Source organism: Melanotaenia boesemani, chromosome 9 (genome assembly GCF_017639745.1).
Source record: "Melanotaenia boesemani isolate fMelBoe1 chromosome 9, fMelBoe1.pri, whole genome shotgun sequence".
Lineage (NCBI taxonomy): Eukaryota > Metazoa > Chordata > Actinopteri > Atheriniformes > Melanotaeniidae > Melanotaenia > Melanotaenia boesemani.
In genome coordinates this window covers 10,146,296-10,164,897 of record NC_055690.1, presented here as the reverse complement: position 1 = coordinate 10,164,897, position 18,602 = coordinate 10,146,296, and the positions used below count along the sequence as shown (strand labels likewise).

General features: G+C 36.6%; 1 protein-coding gene across 2 annotated transcripts; it reads left to right on the top strand.

Moving 5' to 3' along the window:
* Window positions 1-393: 393 nt before the first annotated feature.
* Window positions 394-18,344, top strand: LOC121645656 (cullin-5-like). 2 transcript variants are annotated; one of them, XM_041994237.1, is made up of 19 exons: window positions 394-421; window positions 2,163-2,272; window positions 3,785-3,884; window positions 4,402-4,578; window positions 5,271-5,412; window positions 5,535-5,680; window positions 6,208-6,288; window positions 6,649-6,742; window positions 7,458-7,588; window positions 7,668-7,775; window positions 8,960-9,024; window positions 9,123-9,255; window positions 9,393-9,524; window positions 10,044-10,167; window positions 10,740-10,915; window positions 11,715-11,876; window positions 12,231-12,349; window positions 12,582-12,705; window positions 13,565-18,344. In XM_041994237.1, exons 1-19 carry the CDS (start codon window positions 398-400, stop codon window positions 13,757-13,759), a joined length of 2,343 nt encoding a protein of 780 aa, XP_041850171.1. In that variant the 5' UTR covers window positions 394-397; the 3' UTR covers window positions 13,760-18,344. The 2 variants fall into 2 exon arrangements, with proteins under 2 accessions (XP_041850171.1, XP_041850172.1); XM_041994238.1 differs by lacking the exon at window positions 394-421 and adding an exon at window positions 1,307-1,419.
* The last annotated feature ends 258 nt before the right edge of the window (window positions 18,345-18,602 follow it).

Here is an 18,602-nt window from a genome sequence, read left to right as displayed (position 1 = left end):
CAAGAACCTGCTGCAGAGGAATTAAATATTCAACATTTAAAGTATATTTTGTGAATGATTTTTTGTACTTTAACTTAAGTAAAATTGTGATTGTATGACTTATTGATTTAATAAATAAATGCTGTATAACTGGCTGCATCACACCATTGATGTACTGGTCACACACAGACCAGTTGGCTATGCTACATTCATGATTTAGTCACACAGACAATTAAACACTCAAAACTATATATATATATATATATATATATATATATATATGTATATATATGTATATATATATATATGTGTGTGTGTGTGTGTGTGTGCGCGCGCGCGCGCGCGCGCGCGCGCGCGTCATTACATAGTCCTGAACACCTGTCTCGCGATATTCTGCGAGGTGATAAGTTAAAGAAACATGGCGACGTCTAATTTGTTAAAGGTAAGAAGCAGTTGAATATAGCAATGTTTACGTGCAGATTTAGGCTCTTTGTTGTCCTATAGTTTTAGTTAAACTCTTGGTACATTTTTTTCTGTATTATGGCTTATACGCGAATTTTGTAGTAATAGCATTTCTGTAATAAAAACACAAATAGGCGCGACTGAAGTCACAGTTGCCACCGCTGCCGTTGTTGGAACCCGATGGTGTTATGCCGGGGTCTGCTACCCCAAATTATATGTGCCTCACTACCTAAAACTAAATATAACACAACGAATTTTCAAACGGAAACTTCTTCTGTTTCCTAAAATTCTGAGCCAATAGCAAAACAAACCTATTACCTAGTAGAGGCATTTCAGCTAAGGCGAACCATAGAGAAACAAAAACAATATCCAGCCCTTGAGCCACTGCTGGAAAACAGGGGAAACACGGTTCGGAGGTTAATAAACGCTCGACACCGTACATCCCTTCACGTCTGCAGCAGAATCGTGATTACTGCCTTTTGGCTAAACGCTGCTAACGTGCTAGCTTTTATTTTGACAAGCTCTCGACATGAGCCGTTTAAAATGTAATGTCTGCGTCTCAAAGGGCCTTCTTAATTTGTATCGGTTGAACCCCAAATTTTGCGGTCTGCGGTCTGGTAAACTGTTTAGATTCTATCTCAAATGGGCAGTAAAATCATTAACAGCTAATCACAGGACAGGTAGCTTTGACAAGCGGCCTCTTCCGTTTGACACTTAGCCTCGGTGGCACATACAATTCTGAGACCCAGATAAGATCACTGCTGTGTTCATGCTTTAACATGTGCTGTCTCACACTTTTTGAATCATAAATAGGGTTTCAAACCACAGAGAAAATAGATAACATAAATAATAACCTAAAGATAGTTTTGAGATGTCAAAAATCTTTATATCTACCATTAACACAAACAACACTAAGGACTCCCCTGAAAATATGTGTTGAACCCTTTTTTTCAAAGTTTTGAGTGTCTCAAAGCCAAGGTAAGAGATATTCAAAATATGTAAACCTGTGTAAATAGTATTATATTAATATAGTATAATATTATGATGTGACATTGACAACTATTTTTAGGAAACATGTGAAGGGTGACAGGGTTTCATCAAAAAACAGATGTCTAACATGGTGATGATTTGCTGAAGTTTATGTTGAATTTAATGTTGATCAGCAATCCTAATACACCTCACTAACTGTTCACTCACATTATTACAAACCTATGTTGTGTGAATAGTAACCTTTTAAATCTACTCTATATTTCAAGGTTTTAAGCTTCTGTTATTACCGGTTTTGCTTTTTTTTTGTGCAAGATTATAAAACGTGTGTACAAGCATGGGCTTTTGGATCAGAATACCTGAGTAAAGATGAGTATGAACTACCTTAAATGAAGAATTTGAAAAGATGTGTCATATGAGAAATACGCTTGTCGGTCATCTAAACGCTTCTTTTTCCTAATTTTCTAAGTAGACTCTCAACTTGAGTTCAGAGAGGCCAGATACCAAACCACATGTAGATTTTTTAAAACCAAACAATCAATGTGATATAAAATTCTACATTAAAACAACAAAAAATATTTTTCTACTGTGGCAACATTTATGATACTGCATCTTAGCTCCTGTGCATCTTCAGTCTTCGTGTACTGTATGTCTTTTGCATAATCTTGCTTCAACTACTCACATATCTTTTTTCATTTTTCGTCTTCCTCCACCATACCATATGTCTCCTTCAGAACAAGGGGTCCCTACAATTTGAGGACAAGTGGGACCTGATGCGACCCATCGTCCTCAAGTTGCTCAGACAGGAGGCAGTCACCAAGCAACAGTGGTTTGACTTGTTCTCGTAAGATATGCTCTTTGCTCTGCCCTCATGTATGCAGCTGCTGCTTCCTGAAAACAGTTACCTGATTTTGAAGCCAGAATGGCCAATAGTTATTTTATATAAAACAGTATTACATATTAGTGCATTTCAGTGGACACATTAGAGGCGATACTTGTAAAAACTCATCAGCTTGGATTGGAAAAAGTGGATTGGAAAAAGTCTTGGTTTAGCTTAACTGCTACACACATCTGCCTCTTATCTTTAAAAGCACACTTCATTTTAATCTTAGATATTAAAGAACATGTAGCAAAAGTTCTTGTTGTTCTTAAAGAAATGTAGCCCTCATCCAACAGTAACTAACTTTGGAGGTTTTCTCAGCAAGGGTCACTCGCGCTACGTATTATTTAGGTCCTGTATGCCACTTGGTCCACATAGCCATCCTGGGTTGTTAGGGTTATTGTTCCCCTACCCAACCCCTTGTGATGTTTTGGTCACACAAAACTATCTTTCTTTTTTATTTAGAATTGTTTACATTTCTGTCTCTAGATGCAGTGGCCCTTATACTTAAGAAGCAGGCTTTCATGTATTGAACTAAGCGATTGTGAAGTCGTTCAGATACCTGAGGCAAATTTGTTATTCTGGGTAGTTTGGATAAAATGATTTAACATCCAAGTCCAGGGTATAATGTGGAGAGTAAAAGTATCAAGAAAAGGAAGTTGTTCTTTTTATTATAAGAAAGAGGATGATGAGAGCAGGAACATGGTGGTTAAATTAGATCTCAATGTGCCATCCAATTTATCTTAAAAATGTAACATCTGATGAGCTATGTAGGGGTTAGTAATATGAGTTTGAGTTGACATAATTTGAAGGAACCATGTAAATGCAGAGATAAAACTCAACTCAACTCAGCTTTATTAATAAAGGCTTTTAATTTACTCTGCAGTATAACAAACATAATGTATGCAAATGAAACATTATAAAAACAGTTGAATTTCCTACTACACAGTCAACAGTAATACAATTTAAATAAAACAATTTAAATAAACTAAAAATTCTAAAAATAATAAATAAATAAAAAGGGTTTATCTTAAGCAGTCACTGCTAGGTTGTTGTTGGCAGTATTCATGTGAACAACTAAGTTATACAAGAGGACATCTCAGTCTGACGATGATGTTGGGTTGAAATTAAAACCATGTTTTTCACTATGACGGAAAACTTACTAACAAATATGGACATGCCAGTTTTAAAGATCGTCAGCAACTCTACTATTGTATGTCACTAATAGCAGGTTAGGGTCTGTTGGTTAGTTTTCAGTCTAGTCTGTCTTTGAAACTTTATATCTATCACTTGTATCTATTTATTTAGTTATTATTTAGCATTTTTTGTCTTTGTGTTTGTTTGTCAAGTGTTATGAGACATCTGATGTAGAAAAGTACTTTATAAATATCACTTAAAATATTATATGTGCTATATCACACACACATTTTCTTTCACACCTAAGTATGAGCTAACAGGATGATTTTCTTTCTCTAGAGATGTCCATGCTGTTTGTCTATGGGATGATAAAGGTCCAGCCAAAATCCACCAAGCCCTCAAAGAAGACATCCTCGACTTTATCAAGCAAGCACAAACTGTAAGTTTATGTCTTTGTGGTTGTTTGTCTCTGTGTTCTTTGTCATGAGTAAGGTACCCTAAAACTTTGCTGTTTTCATGTCCGGTGAAGAGGGCTGGTTAAGCGTAGTGTCTAAATAAGCATCTTAACCACTTGTATGAAAATGTTTACCAGATTTATATCAGATATCCTGGATTGATTTTTTATAACAGGGCACAGTAAGCATGTTTTCACAACACACACAAAAAAGGATTATTGTCATTCTCTGGTAAGCTGGAGCCTATCCCAGTATTTTAACAGGTGAGAGGCAGGGTCATCTAATACTTTTAGCTTCATAACTTAAACATTTGTCCCTTGAATGTCTGTGAACCATTATTGAGATGCTTCCTTTCATTTGCAAATCTCTAAAAAAATGTTTGATACATGTGAAAAGTTATCATCTTAGGCTTTTCAGGAAATAGTGCATCAAGCTTTGATTAGTATTTATGGGTGAAGCAGTGCCACCTCTAACGTTTGGTTGTATCTCTTGTCATGGCAGCGTGTGCTGAGCCATCAGGATGACACAGCTCTGCTTAAAGCCTACATTGTAGAGTGGAGGAAGTTCTTCACCCAGTGTGACATCCTGCCTAAACCTTTCTGTCAGTTGGAGATCACACTGATGGGAAAACAAGGCAGCAACAAGAAAACTAACATGGAAGACAGCATTGTACGCAAGGTGAGACCAAAAAGCCGAAACATACCCAGATGTTGAGTTCTAAAGAGAGGGCTTGAAAGCTGTGCAACTGCAGGCACAAGGGAAAAAAGAGAAAGATAATAAGGAAGGAGGGAAAAACAAAACGCAGAAAAATGGAAAGGAGGTATGTAAAGACCCCTGTGAAGTCTAGGGGAAAAAGGGTGGCAACACAAATGATTTGGAATTGGATATTTATAATAAAACACAATTTATTTACAGTGGTGTGAAATAATGTAACCAAGGAATCATTTATCAAAACAAAAGGCAAAATATGTGTCACAAGGTAGAATAAAACAGATTCAAGATGATGAACACATTAAATTGACAAATTGTAGCTGCGTTGCAATGTAACTGTAGAGGACATCATACCTTAAAAAGGATATGAGAACAACATAAGTTACTAACCACTTAATATTTTATTAAATCTATGTGAGCGCGATCACTTGAGTTTTCATTGGTTATCTGTTTTTAATTTTTTTTTTGTTGTTGGTGTTTTTTAATAAAGGGTGATTGAGCTGGAAATTGTTGGTCAGGGAATATAATTAAGAAGCTTGAATGATACAAAAATATGATCTGATTGCTTGTGGGTGGCAGAACATTAACTGTAGCTAATAATTTACCATTTTTGTGAATTTGGCATACATCAGTTAATGCGTTCACTTTATTTTTCACAGCTGATGCTGGACACGTGGAACGAGTCAATCTTTTCCAACATTAAGAGTCGCCTGCAAGATAGTGCTATGAAGCTGGTTCACGCCGAGAGGTTGGGAGAGGCATTTGACTCGCAGCTAGTTATAGGTGTACGCGAGTCGTACGGTAAGACAGACAACAAAAAACTGCAATAATTCATTGTTTTCAGTGTGTGCAAAAATACCAAATTGTAGAGACGTGTGTGTTTGTATTTAATTTTCTCCTTTTTCTGTCTTTTCTCCTGCCAGTCAACTTGTGCTCTAACCCAGATGACAAGCTGCAGATCTACAGGGATAACTTTGAGAAAGCTTATTTGGACTCCACAGAGAGGTTTTACCGAACACAGGCACCATCCTACCTGCAACAAAATGGTGTCCAGAATTACATGAAATATGTGAGACATGATAATGTTGACAATTATTATTACTATTCAGAGTCAGGGTTAGTATGAAGGATGTTGTCAATGTAAAATTTGAGGTGTCACTAATGAATATTCTGATTAACGAATGGACGTTCTTTATATTTTTAAACTTAATGATGAACAGCCATATTCCTCAGCAAGCCATCCATATTATATGTTATTAACAGCATCTGTGTTATCATCCAATCACGTGTATAATTTAACTCTTTCACACTCTAAACTCAGGCTTAAACAACAGTTAAAAATTGAATGGTTAATGGAAGACATGCAAACAGGCTTATCTTGAGTTTTTGGACAGCAGAATGTCAGAAAACTGTTTTGCAGTAAATATTGGGATTAAATTATTACTAGTTTTACATCTGTAAATATTTGGGGCAGATTTGAGGAATAAACAAATTGCAGCATAAAATGTTTGTACAAAAGAATGTTTTGGTTTTTATTAATTCAGTGATTTCACAGCCTTGTATTTGTAACTTTTGCTGATCTGTGGTTCCTTGCAGGCCGATGCAAAGCTGAGAGAAGAGGAGAAGAGAGCACTAAGATATCTGGAGACACGCCGTGAATGTAACTCTGTTCAAGCAGTAAGTGCCTTTCACGTAATCTGAAGTGTCAACACAACACACTTTTTAATTTCTTCAGCCAATTTTTTCCCACTTAAATTTACAGTATTTTTAGGTCACATAAATGGATAAAATTCAGCTTATAATCATAGAACAGCATAGTAGTGCTTGATTATACTGGACTGAAAATGACATACAAAGACATAACATTAACATATATGATGAAGATCTCCTGAAGCTGCTCTAAATCAATGTTTTCTATTACGTCACATTCTGAGAGACTTCTCTTCAGGAGTCTCATTAAAATGTACGTGATGCCTGGTTACTTATTTTATATGAGTGTTTTCCTTACAGTAGTCTTTTTCTTGTGTGCCCACTCAGCTTATGGAATGTTGTGTGAATGCACTGGTGACGTCCTTCAAAGAGACCATCTTAGCCGAATGTCCAGGAATGATTAAACACAATGAAACAGACAGTGAGTATCTCTACACTGTTGTGGCATCGGTAGCATTAAAGTTTTTTGTTGTTTTTTGTTAATGATAAGGAGATAGTCATCTTGGCTGTTTTGTGGGACTCAAACTAATATCTGGTGGCATCAGTCTTTACCTCAGCATCAGCTAACTACACTTTAAAAACAGAAGTAGCGCCTCGGAGCGTTGGCTTTTAACTGGACTGGGGGGAAGGGATTACACACATTAATGACTTAAGATGACTGCAGAAAATCTCCTTCAGGCCCAATGCCAACATTTGGAAAGTCAGATTCTGAAGTACACTGTGGATATGTTAGCTTTGTTTTGTTTAATTTTTCTTCTTGTAACATTAACTTTTCTCTTTTTTTTACTTGGTCATTGTTTTAGGAGTGTTTACATAGTTGTTAGCAGTATGGGTTGCAGGTGATGCCTTCATGTGTTGACTAGTTGATGCATAGACTAGTTGATGCGTTTACAGCACTGGTAGTTTATTTCTGATTTCAGAGTATTTGTTCTAGAATATAAGCATAAAATGACCCGTTTAAAATAATAATAACTAGGATGACTCTATATTCCTGCAATACAAATACAAAGAGTAAAACTAAAAAAGCTTCCATAGTCTTAAGTGTCCGTATTTGCATGTTTGTGAAATTCATGTTGTTGATGTTATCCAGTATGTGTCTTCTCCTGTGTGCAACTGATTTTCTTTTCTTGTTGCAGAGCTGCACCTGATGTTTTCCCTGATGGACAAGGTTCCCAGTGGGATCGAGCCCATGCTAAAAGACTTGGAAGAGCATATCATCAATGCAGGTCTAGCAGACATGGTGGCTGCTGCTGAGACAATCACTACTGTACGTACAGTAACGAAGTTGACAGCAAAGCACAGCCTTTTTCTGCTCAGTCGTTACTAATGTGTGTGTGTTCATCCAGGATTCTGAGAAATACGTGGAGCAGCTGTTGACGTTGTTTAACCGCTTCAGTAAGCTGGTTAAGGAAGCTTTCCAGGACGATCCTCGCTTCCTCACTGCAAGAGATAAGGTCTGGTTAATCTGACTTTCACAGCACAAAAAAGAAAAGAAAAAACAAAGTGATCACCCCTAACAATACAAACTAATAAATGACTATGAGAATTATGTGAATCATCCATTAGTAGGTATTTAGCTTCTGCCCAGCTGTTCTGTTCTTCTGTTGATGCTTCTACTTCCCTGTCACGAGTTATTTTAGAGCTAAGCCTGCCGTACACAACAAATCAAAATGACAACCACAAACACTGTTCAAACCTACCGTCTCTAAATATTATGTCAAACATTTCTACTTCTTCCACTTTACTTTTAAAACTTCTGACAAGGCTGAATGAAACTGGAACGATTAGAGAATTTATTAATTAGCAACTGATCGAAAAGCAGGCTCCAAAAATGAGAGAATTTAAAGCTTTTGTGTTAATATGCTATTTTATCTGCCGTAATAATATGTAAGCTTTTCAGCTATTGGTTAACCAAAACAAATGGTAAATACTACCGTTTGGGGATTTTAATGGAAATTACAGACTTATTAAAGTTATTGACTTATCAAAAATGACAGACACAAAAAATAAATGGACATGCATGGTGGTGTGGTGGTTAGCACCGCAGCCTCACAGCAAGAAGGTTGCTGGTTCGAATCTCGGCTGGGGAGAGGTTCGAACCTTTGTGGAGTTTGCATGTTCTCCCCATGTTGTGCGTGGGTTCTCTCCTGATACTCCGGCTTCCTCCCACCATCCAAAGACATGCATGTTAGGTTAATTGATTACTCTAAATTCTCCCTAGGAGTGTGTATGCGAGTGTGAATGGTTGTTTGTCCCCTATGTGTTGGCCCTGCTATGGACTGGTGACCTGTCCAGGGTGTACCCTGCCTCTCACCTATTAATGTTGGGATAGGCTCCAGCTTACCCGCGACCCGTAATGGACGAAGTGGTAGAGAGAATGAATGATAAATAATTTATAAACCAGTCAAAATATAACTGTTAGCATTGCACTGTATTGTTTTTGTTATGGTTCAGTTTGTGTGGACAAGACAGACTTTATTCCTTTTTTCTTCTTTTCATAAGCTTCATTCTTCAGAACAAAGGACTAAGTGGTTTATTTTGGGAAGAGTAAAAGCATAACATCAACTGTGTTGTTTTTTTATTACAACAATAATGGTAATCATTATTCAGTTCACTTTTCTGTTTCTACACCCCCCAGGCTTATAAGGCTGTTGTCAATGATGCCACAATCTTCAAATTGGAGCTGCCTATGAAGCAGAAGGGGTGAGTGGTGCTGTTTTAGTTGTGTGTTAAAGCATTGATCAAAACTGGTAGACGTAATTATTGTGTAAATATGTGTGTGCACATCCCTATTCAATCAGTGTGGGTATGAAGACTCAGCCAGAGTCCAAATGTCCTGAGCTGCTGGCAAACTATTGTGACATGCTGCTGAGAAAAACTCCCCTTAGCAAGAAACTCACCTCAGAAGAAATTGAGCTCAAACTCAAAGAAGTGGTAGGTCTTCATCCCCTTTGCCTCACTTTGTATTTTATGTTGTTCAGCTATGTTGCTTTGGTTTTTAGATCATTTCAATCCCTCTTGGTCTTATTTATCCCCCTGTTCCCACACTTGTTTCTCTTCTGTTCTTGCAGCTCTTGGTGTTGAAGTACGTCCAGAACAAAGATGTGTTTATGCGTTATCACAAGGCTCACCTGACCAGGCGCCTGATTCTGGACATTTCAGCAGACAGTGAGATTGAAGAGAACATGGTGGAGTGGCTTAGAGTGAGTTATGATTTTCTTAAATTGCTATAACCAAAGACTCAGAACCAGCATTAAAATCATTACTGGTTTTAGTTACAAACCTCTCGTGAGCAAAAAATCCTCTGTCTTGAACTATTAACTTGCTGTCAGATTATTAATAATCCTAACCGCATTTCTACCACCCACAGCCTTACATACATCATTGTATTAACATTTATGGTCAGCTGCAGTGAGGAGTTAGGGGAGACCCAAATGAAGTGAAAGACTATTATTTTGGGAGATGGCTGTTGTGATTGTTAATCTGCAAAGAAATAATTGAATATAAAATACTCAAGAGATTCACTGTAACATGAAAGAAAACTTTTTCCCATATGTAAAACTCACTCACTGTTATAGAATTGGAATTGAAAAATATATTGATGTACATTTGGTGACATAAATTTTAGTAAATACTCATAATTTAGTTTCAGTAACAACCCCTATGTTAAAATCTTTCTATATGTGGTAAGAATCTGTGTACATGTTTGTTTTTCATTGTAGGAAGTAGGAATGCCTGCTGATTATGTGAACAAGCTGGCCAGGATGTTCCAGGACATCAAAGTCTCAGAGGACCTCAATCAAGTCTTCAAAGAGATGCACAAACACAACAAGCTGGCCCTGCCAGGTACCGCATACACACCCACAAACACAAACCAGGCTGCCACTTAGTATCTGAAACAGAAACACAATGTAAACCAAGTCAGTACAAACAGCAGTCAGTAGAAAATGTCCTCTTTGTGGAAACTTTGTCACCTTCATCATTGATGACATAGATGAAGATGTAATGTTTCTATTCACTCAGGATTTTAGTGCAAATATAAATATCTGTATTATTGAATTTTTTAGCTGTCTGGGGTGTTGCAAGCCTTGCTTGTTTTGACTCATCTGTTTGATGTTGTGATTACAGCTTTTATTAAAACTCATGTTTTAAACTCTATCATTGTAAATCATGCAAAAGTTTTCCAAAACCAAATAATGTCTGTCATTTATAAATAAAATTGGGAATTATATTTGAATGAATAACTAAATGCTACATTTCAAATACATCTAAAAACATTTTCAGTGTCTGTACCTGTGAAGCGGTCACACCATTCCAGAGATTAAGCTTTTCTAATATGTGGCACATTTATAAATAACACCAAAGCGTGATGATAGGACAAATTTAAATGTGCCGTTTGTCCATCCTCCTTCCTGCAGCTGACAGTGTGAACATTAAGATCCTGAATGCTGGGGCGTGGTCACGAAGCAGTGAGAAGGTTTTTGTCTCGCTGCCCACGGAGCTGGAGGACCTGATTCCTGAGGTGGAAGACTTCTATAAAAGAAATCATAGTGGCCGTAAACTCCACTGGCATCACCTCATGTCCAATGGGATTGTGAGTAGACAGTAAATAAAAAAGCCATTATTAAACTTTAATAAGACACAATACAGAACTTTGCAGATCCACGGCTAACTCAGCATCCATCTTACATCCTACCTGTACTGTGGACCTCTCCAGCCAGTAAAAGACAGTCTTAGCTTCATTCTTGCTCTGTCCCTTTCTCTCTTTCTGTTCCTCTCCTCCAATAAAGTCTCTTTGCATTTCTTTGCTGAATCAGCCACGGTGCACGTTTAAAATGGCCGGTGTGTTGATATCTGCTTGTTAGCAAAACCTAGCTGCAACGTCACACGGCATCCCGGAAAATAAGTTGCAAAGTGTGGTTTTTCAGCCTCGGACACTGCTGCTCTACAAGTGTAGATAATATCACTGTGCCATTAAACAAGTCTGGAACATGGAGTTTTAAGATTATAAAGTTACATAGTGCGTCTTTGATGCCTCTTCTTCTAAAGTCCAGCCGTAGTCTTCTTCGTTCCCCTTTTTGTGGTCTGGTCATTTCTTTCTAAGTGTCTTCTCTCACATTTTGTTTAATTAAGTCATAAAAAAAGAAAAGACTTGTTTACCATAGAAAATATTTAAAAAATTTTTAGTACAGCAGATGTTTTTTTTTTACAATTCTAGGAAGACACTCATTGTGTATACTGGTATCATTATGGGGAGGCATGTAGAAGTTATTTTAGCATTTCAGTCATTCATCATCAGATGTCAGGGTACCAGATTATAAGCTGATACAGTAACCCCTGTTGTCATCTTGCTTTTCTCATCATCTCATTCGTTTCTTCTTCGCTCTGCTCAGATCACCTTTAAAAACGAGGTGGGCCAGTACGACCTGGAGGTGACAACGTTCCAACTTGCCGTGTTGTTTGCTTGGAACCAGAGACCCAGAGAGAGAATCAGCTTTGAGAATCTCAAACTGGCCACAGAGCTGCCTGATGCCGAGCTGCGTCGAACACTATGGGTCAGAGCAAGGATAGAATTTAACATTTCCTTTTAATTTACCAGTTACATCAAAAGATTTTATGATTAATACATTAACTGGAGCTTAATAAATTCTTCACCACTCATTGGTTAGAAAATATAGCCTGATCTTTGCAGATGAGATTAAACAAAAGTTTCTGAAAAATCTGAATTGTATGTCTACATTTATATCCACACAAGAATGTGTATGCATATTACCTCTCTTGATATTTTTAAAAGTAGTTATAACAACAGCTGTATCATTAATAAGGTTCTCTGCATTATTAATGTTAAAAGTAAGACTCCAGTAACACTTTGTCCTACATTTTGAAGCTTCTCTGTCCTGTTTGTGCAGTCCCTGGTTGCCTTCCCCAAGCTGAAGAGACAAGTGCTGTCCTATGACCCTCCAGTTAGTTCTCCCAAAGACTTCACGGACGGCACGCTTTTCTACGTCAACCAGGACTTCTCACTTATGTATGTAAAGGTGTTTCTAGGGGCTAAAGCATGCCGCATACTTTACTATGACATGGATTTTTTTTAAGTAAATACATAACTTACCTAAAAATCTTGAATTCTGGTGAAATTTTGAAGTGCCCCTTTATATGATGTAAAATTTATTAACAAGCATGTCAGTTCTGCTCCATAGTCATCATTTAACTCTTAAACTTAAAACATAAACTGTATCTTTGTTTAATAATTTTCTCAGCAAAAACTCCAAAGTCCAGAAGAGAGGAAAAATCAACCTGATTGGTCGGCTGCAGCTGACCACTGAGCGAATGAGAGAAGAGGAGAATGAAGGAATTGTACAGCTCAGAATACTCAGGACTCAGGTACAAAAACACAACTCTCACAGTGTGTTCACAAGATTAATGCTTCCAGCGATGTTAATCTCACTGTGTCATCATTGTTAGGGTGTGTTTATACTCAAAACAGATTTCTATGCACAGCATGCAGTTATTAGTGACTAAGTAACCTGCACTTGTCTTGTTTAATGACACATATAGAACTAGTCTTCTGTATTTAGCCAAAAAGTCATATCCTAATCAAATTCTGACATTGTGGTGTTCATCAACATTCACTATGTTAAAATGACATGTTCAAAAGTCAAGGAAAAGGAAGTAGAGGACAACTTGTAGCTGTAACATGTTAAATTTTGTCACGTGAGATAAATGTATTAACTTTTAGTATTTTGATCAAATAACTGCTACTAAAGTTTACAGTTGTAGCAGGAATTTCACTATTTTTCCCTTCGTTCTGAAGATGCACAGACCTCAGACTCAGTAAACATGTTGTATGTTGTTCTTTTGGGATGTTTGATCCTCTTAAACCTGTGTCACTTTAATTAGTTAAGATTAAACCTGTTCCAGGGGAATAATAACTAAAAATATATATAAATAATTTTTGTTAAAGCAAACCTGGCAATGTTCATTCTAAGTTGAATCATAAATTAACATTTTGTATCTTCAAAACAAACTGACTGTCCTATAACCTCCTGTTTATGACTCAAAGCCCTAAAAGTTAAGTAGATCATGTATAAATAGGACCAGCGACTATAAAATGATTACGCACATTGGATAGACTCGTTACAACTGTGCTGATACCATTCAGATTATCTAATTTGATTTTTATTTTTGTAATAGCGCATTAAGAAATGTCAGTTGTGTAATATTATCTGTATTTCATCTTCAGGAGGCAATCATCCAAATTATGAAGATGAGGAAGCGCATCAGCAATGCCCAGCTGCAGACGGAGCTGGTAGAAATCTTGAAAAATATGTTTCTGCCTCAGAAGAAGATGATAAAGGAGCAGATTGAATGGCTTATCGAGCACAAGTATATTAAGAGAGACGAGGGAGACATCAACACCTTCATCTACATGGCCTAGGCAGCGAGTGAGAATCGCATTTTGCTGTTTTTTACTGCTGGCCTGCAGCTGGCGCTACAGAAACCTGCACGAGGAGACAAGGGAGGAAAAGAATGTGTCTGAAGAAAGAGAAAGAAGCTGATGCTAAGCAGGGGAAATGTCAAAAGAAAAGGCTCTACCTTTTGGAGCCTTTTCAACAAAGGTGTGGATATTCTTTGTTTGTGAGGCTCCAGTGTGTTATGTGAGTGTCATTTCAAGATGTAGTGTTGAGTCATCAGGTTGTTTGTCTCTGCTGCCCTCTAGTGTCTGATCAGTGGAGAGGCATGGCACTGTGCGCCGTTTGCCAGCAGCTCAGAAAATGAAACAAAAAAATAATAATAGTAAAAATAATTAAATACTTCCTGCCTTACTTTTCATCAGCATTGGGCCACAAAAGAGGTGAAAATGAATTGTGGAGGGAAGGAGGACAAATTTAAGAAGCTGATATCAATCCCTTGCTTTCACTTGACACCACAGCTGCCATTTTTGTGGCAACAGTCTTGCATCCCACCTATCCTCCTTTGAGGTTTTCTAGGTTTTTTTTTTCTTTTGTTTGTTGGTTAGTTTTTCCTGGACAGGGAATGCAAGGAACTGAGCCAATGAGGAGCACACATGGACAAAAAAAGAGTTCAAACTACAGAGGAGTATTTTGCCAAATTGTGTGTGTGCTGGGTGTGTGTCCATGTGCATGGCGTGCATCTGATCTTTCAGACATGTGTATGTGTGTGTGTGTGTGTGTGTTTGCACTTTCAACAGCATGCTGCTCTATGATTTTTTTTTCTTTTTTTCCATTCAGTGGAGAATCGGTCACTTTGTGGCTGAAAAATTAAGATGGGTTGTCATTAAATGCTGATATATAGTTTTTTTTATGATGCTCTGTGACTGCAGGTGACCATTATCCGATGGTGAACAGGTTTTGTCTGTAGTTTCTTTTGGACAGTTTGCGTCCTGCCAACTATTTATTTGGTGTGTAAAAAACAACAAAAAGAAAGCTTTGAACATTTTAAGATAAAATACCACTTAATTGCATCAAAGGGGAACAGAGAGAAATTTGTGACCAGGTAACTTTTGTGTATGAGTAAAATAGAACAATCCCTACAGTCTGCACCATAAGTACTTGGATAATAAGACATTAAATTATTTGTACTTAAATATATTTAATTTAAAATAAAACTATGGTGACCACAGTGAAGTGGCTGAGCATGCTTTGATTTGGATATTTTTACTCCACTATAGAAATAATCTGAGATAAAGCTCTTTCAAACATACAGTGCCCAATGTTTGCAGGTTCTGATGTTATTGGATGTGCATGCAGCAGAAAAAAGTCTCTGTATTAAGTATTTTTGTATAACTCCTTCCACTTAGTGCTATCCTAAATTTTGGACTCTTACACATCGGCACCTGCTTTCCCACATTATTCCTGCAGCCACCAGTTCAGTTCTTTGTTGATTCTTTGCTTGATGACTGGTCCCCATCAGGTTGACAGCAGCTAAGTAGGACTGAGACTACTTTAAAATTTATTTCTGAATGTAAGCACAAAGGTTTCAGTAACAGTGAAACCATCGATTAATTACAGTATAGCATTTATTTTGGCAATCATAAATTTCCAAGTGCAAGTATGTTACATGTTGTCAGAGGAGATGCCACACTTTCCTCTTTCCACAATTTTGATTGAGGTGGATTCCTGATTTATCGCTCCAGAGATACTTGTTTCCTAAGTCCTGAACAGCAGTTTGAGTTGGTGTGTTCAGAAAATGTTTCTTTAGTATACACATCATTTCCTGCGTTTACACAAATCCTGTGCTGCTTATTTACATCCTGCTTTTTAGAAGATGTACCCAACTGTTGATTTTGGTAAACTGGCTACCTCAGATAACCAACCCAGTGATATATTTCTTCAGTTTAGGATCTCATGCTAATCTTTTTCCACTTGCAAACTCAACTCTACTCCTCATGTTTTAGAAAACTACCTCAATCTAAAGGGCAACTCTGACTTACTCTTGAGGCCCACGAGTTAACTGTTCATAAACCAATATGGAAACAACACTCAATTGTTCAAGAAAAATCTATTAAGTGTGTGATTTCTTTTTAACCATAAACTTTGGGCATGGTGTGTTAAGTGGGCTACACCTCGAACAGGGTCTGCCCTGTGTGGAAGTAAATGTGCTCAAATTAAAGCTGTGAAGTTTTTATTTCATATTCATTATTTCACTTTAGTACAAATTTGATGACACCGAAAACCAAAAGTAAAGAGTTGTACAAATATCTAAATGCTTGTGGTCTGGGCCATGCACTCATTGGACCGAGGCTGTTTGACTGTATCTAAGCCACTAAGAGAAATCCTTGAGTCATTTTTGCACAGCGTGATACCAAGAAGTTAAAGTGAAGCAGTGTTAGTTGCAGAAATGTGTTTTACTAAGGTTTAATGAGCGAAGGATCATTTTTCTCCAAGTCTGAGCTATTTTAAAGTTAATATAGCCATTATGTGTGTGTGTTTTTGCTTGTCTGTTGTTGTTTTTTTTGTGTTTGTTTTTTTTTTCTTTCTTTCTTTTTCAGCTCAAATTAACAGACTCAAAAATTAACACAAAGAAAAGTTACTTCATCTGGTGCGTGTTCATTTTGAGGATGGTTTTGGTGTTACTAAGGATGACGTGGTGGCCCTTTGAGTTTTCTCCTTGCCTTTTTTCTCTTTTTGTTCATGGCTGATACATAGGGGAAAAAGACAGTTTGATTCTCCACTGAAAAAATCTCTTGTGTTGAAATTTGTGAGTTTTTTTTCCCCTCTTTTATGGTCTTGTTGCACTTATAGGGAGTTGACAAGTCATATTTGTCCTTTAGGGCCTGAAAGTTGTTTTTACTGCATTCTTGCTGAGACACTTAATGTTTTAAACATTAATTTCTTATAGCAGTTCCTTTCATCTTCGGTAAATAATAACCGAGCTGCACAAATTGCAGTGTAATGACTTGCTGAATGGAAATCATGTTATCTGTTGCACTGAGAGACATTCTGCTCTAATTTTGGACATTCTGTTAAATTAAACAGTAAATCCTCTGAGCAGTGAGAAAAAGAAAGACAACAGTGAATGTTTAGGGATGATTTTTTTAAATTTATTTTATGTTAACAAAGAATGTTACTCTTTGTCAGCTGCAATATTTTTTCCTGTTCTTTGTTTGTTTCATTGTTATGTTCACTGTACTATTATGAACAGTATTTATTTGCTATCATTCTTCTGTTTAATTTTTATTCATAAAGGAAAAAAACTGTTACTTCAATGAAATCATTGTCAATTTTACCAGGCACATCTACAATTTTGTTTAAAATCTGGCATAACTTTTCAGTTCATGTTACACACATTGATTACAGATTTGCAAAAAACAAACAGAAAACGACAAGAAGAGTTCTCTTTTATTGCCAACTTCTCTGAATGAGTGAGACTTTATTTTAAAGATGTACCAGAAATGAATGAGAAAAACAACAACTTTTGCAGTTCCATTCTCTATGCACAGGCCCGGTTCGGTCAGTATAGTCCAGATGATTCCTGCTTGTTTTTTGATCTTTTAAACGCTACACATGAGTCCAGTAAATTAGGCCTTTCTAAATGTCAGTACTTTTTTTCATTTGTGTGATCCGAAACTTATTAAATTATTATAACAATTCATGTTGACCAACAAATTAAAACAAATGTTAAATTGGTTTTCAGACATTTAATACCATCCATGTGTGCTTATTTAGTGAGTTAAGACTTAATCTGGTTTCTGTTGAGCTTAAAGTAAAAGAAAGAATGGAAATGTAACAGATATTATTCACTTTATTAATCCCAGTGGGAAATTGCAATAAAATAAAATTAAAAGTTTATCTACAAGAATTAAGATCACAAGTCTTAAGAAGATAAATTAGCTTTAGGGTGGACCAAGGCCCAAATAGCAAAATCATAGCAAGAAAGAGAAAATCAATCCGAAACAAAGTGAAAGAAAATCCAGTAATTTTCCCCCTAGACTAACAAAACAGGAGAAAAATTAATAAAAAAAGAGTTGGAGCCCACCTCTATAAACTCTTAGTCATCAATGATTCAATTGTATGTCATGTTGCAAACTGTGTGCAGGTAGTTGGGAGGAGGAAATGCACAAATCAGTGATCATCTCAGGTCTGAGAGCTCCACAAACCAATCTGCTGTGAGCTGCTGATTATTGGTCTATCACAGCGTGGCACCTACACAGTAAAATTTGCATATAGTAGTTAAGTAATCTCAAACTACAGCAGACACAACAGTACCACACAAAACTAAAACATTATGTTTATATCAGGTTTTCAGTAACATTGCTAATAGTTTTATATTGTTGGGTTGTTTACTATGATGATTGAAAGGAAAATTGGTTCAGACTGTCATCAGAGGATGAATGCAAAAATTTATCTTGGTACGCTTTGTCTTGAACTTTTGTTGGCCACCCCTGCCATAACATCTATGTTCATATCTAGTTTAATTTTTTGTTGAAAATGTTGAAGATTTGTTCATTCAGACACATTTTAGAACCGAAAACTTTATTAAAAGTATATGCTATATTGAGATTCATATATATTTTTAATTTTTTCTGTTTCTCTGAACTACGATATATAGATGGTTTGAGACGTCAGTTACACAAAGTCAAACTGTTGAATGTTGTCAGCAATCTAAGAATGTTTTTTCATTTATAAATCAAAAAGGCCAAAAATATAAACAAAGAATTGTGTTTGGTTTAAACTCATAGACGTTTTGTTAAAATAAATAAATAAAGGAGAAAAGGAGCACAAGACTAAATGAAGTTTTGCGTAATGGTTAAGAGTTGG

Coding starts and splice junctions, on each gene's coding strand:
- LOC121645656 (XM_041994237.1), top strand. CDS start 398: ATGGCGACGTCTAATTTGTTAAAG. Junction 5,681..6,207: donor TCCAGAATTACATGAAATAT/GTGAGACATGAT, acceptor GGTTCCTTGCAG/GCCGATGCAAAGCTGAGAGA. Junction 7,589..7,667: donor CTGCTGAGACAATCACTACT/GTACGTACAGTA, acceptor GTGTTCATCCAG/GATTCTGAGAAATACGTGGA.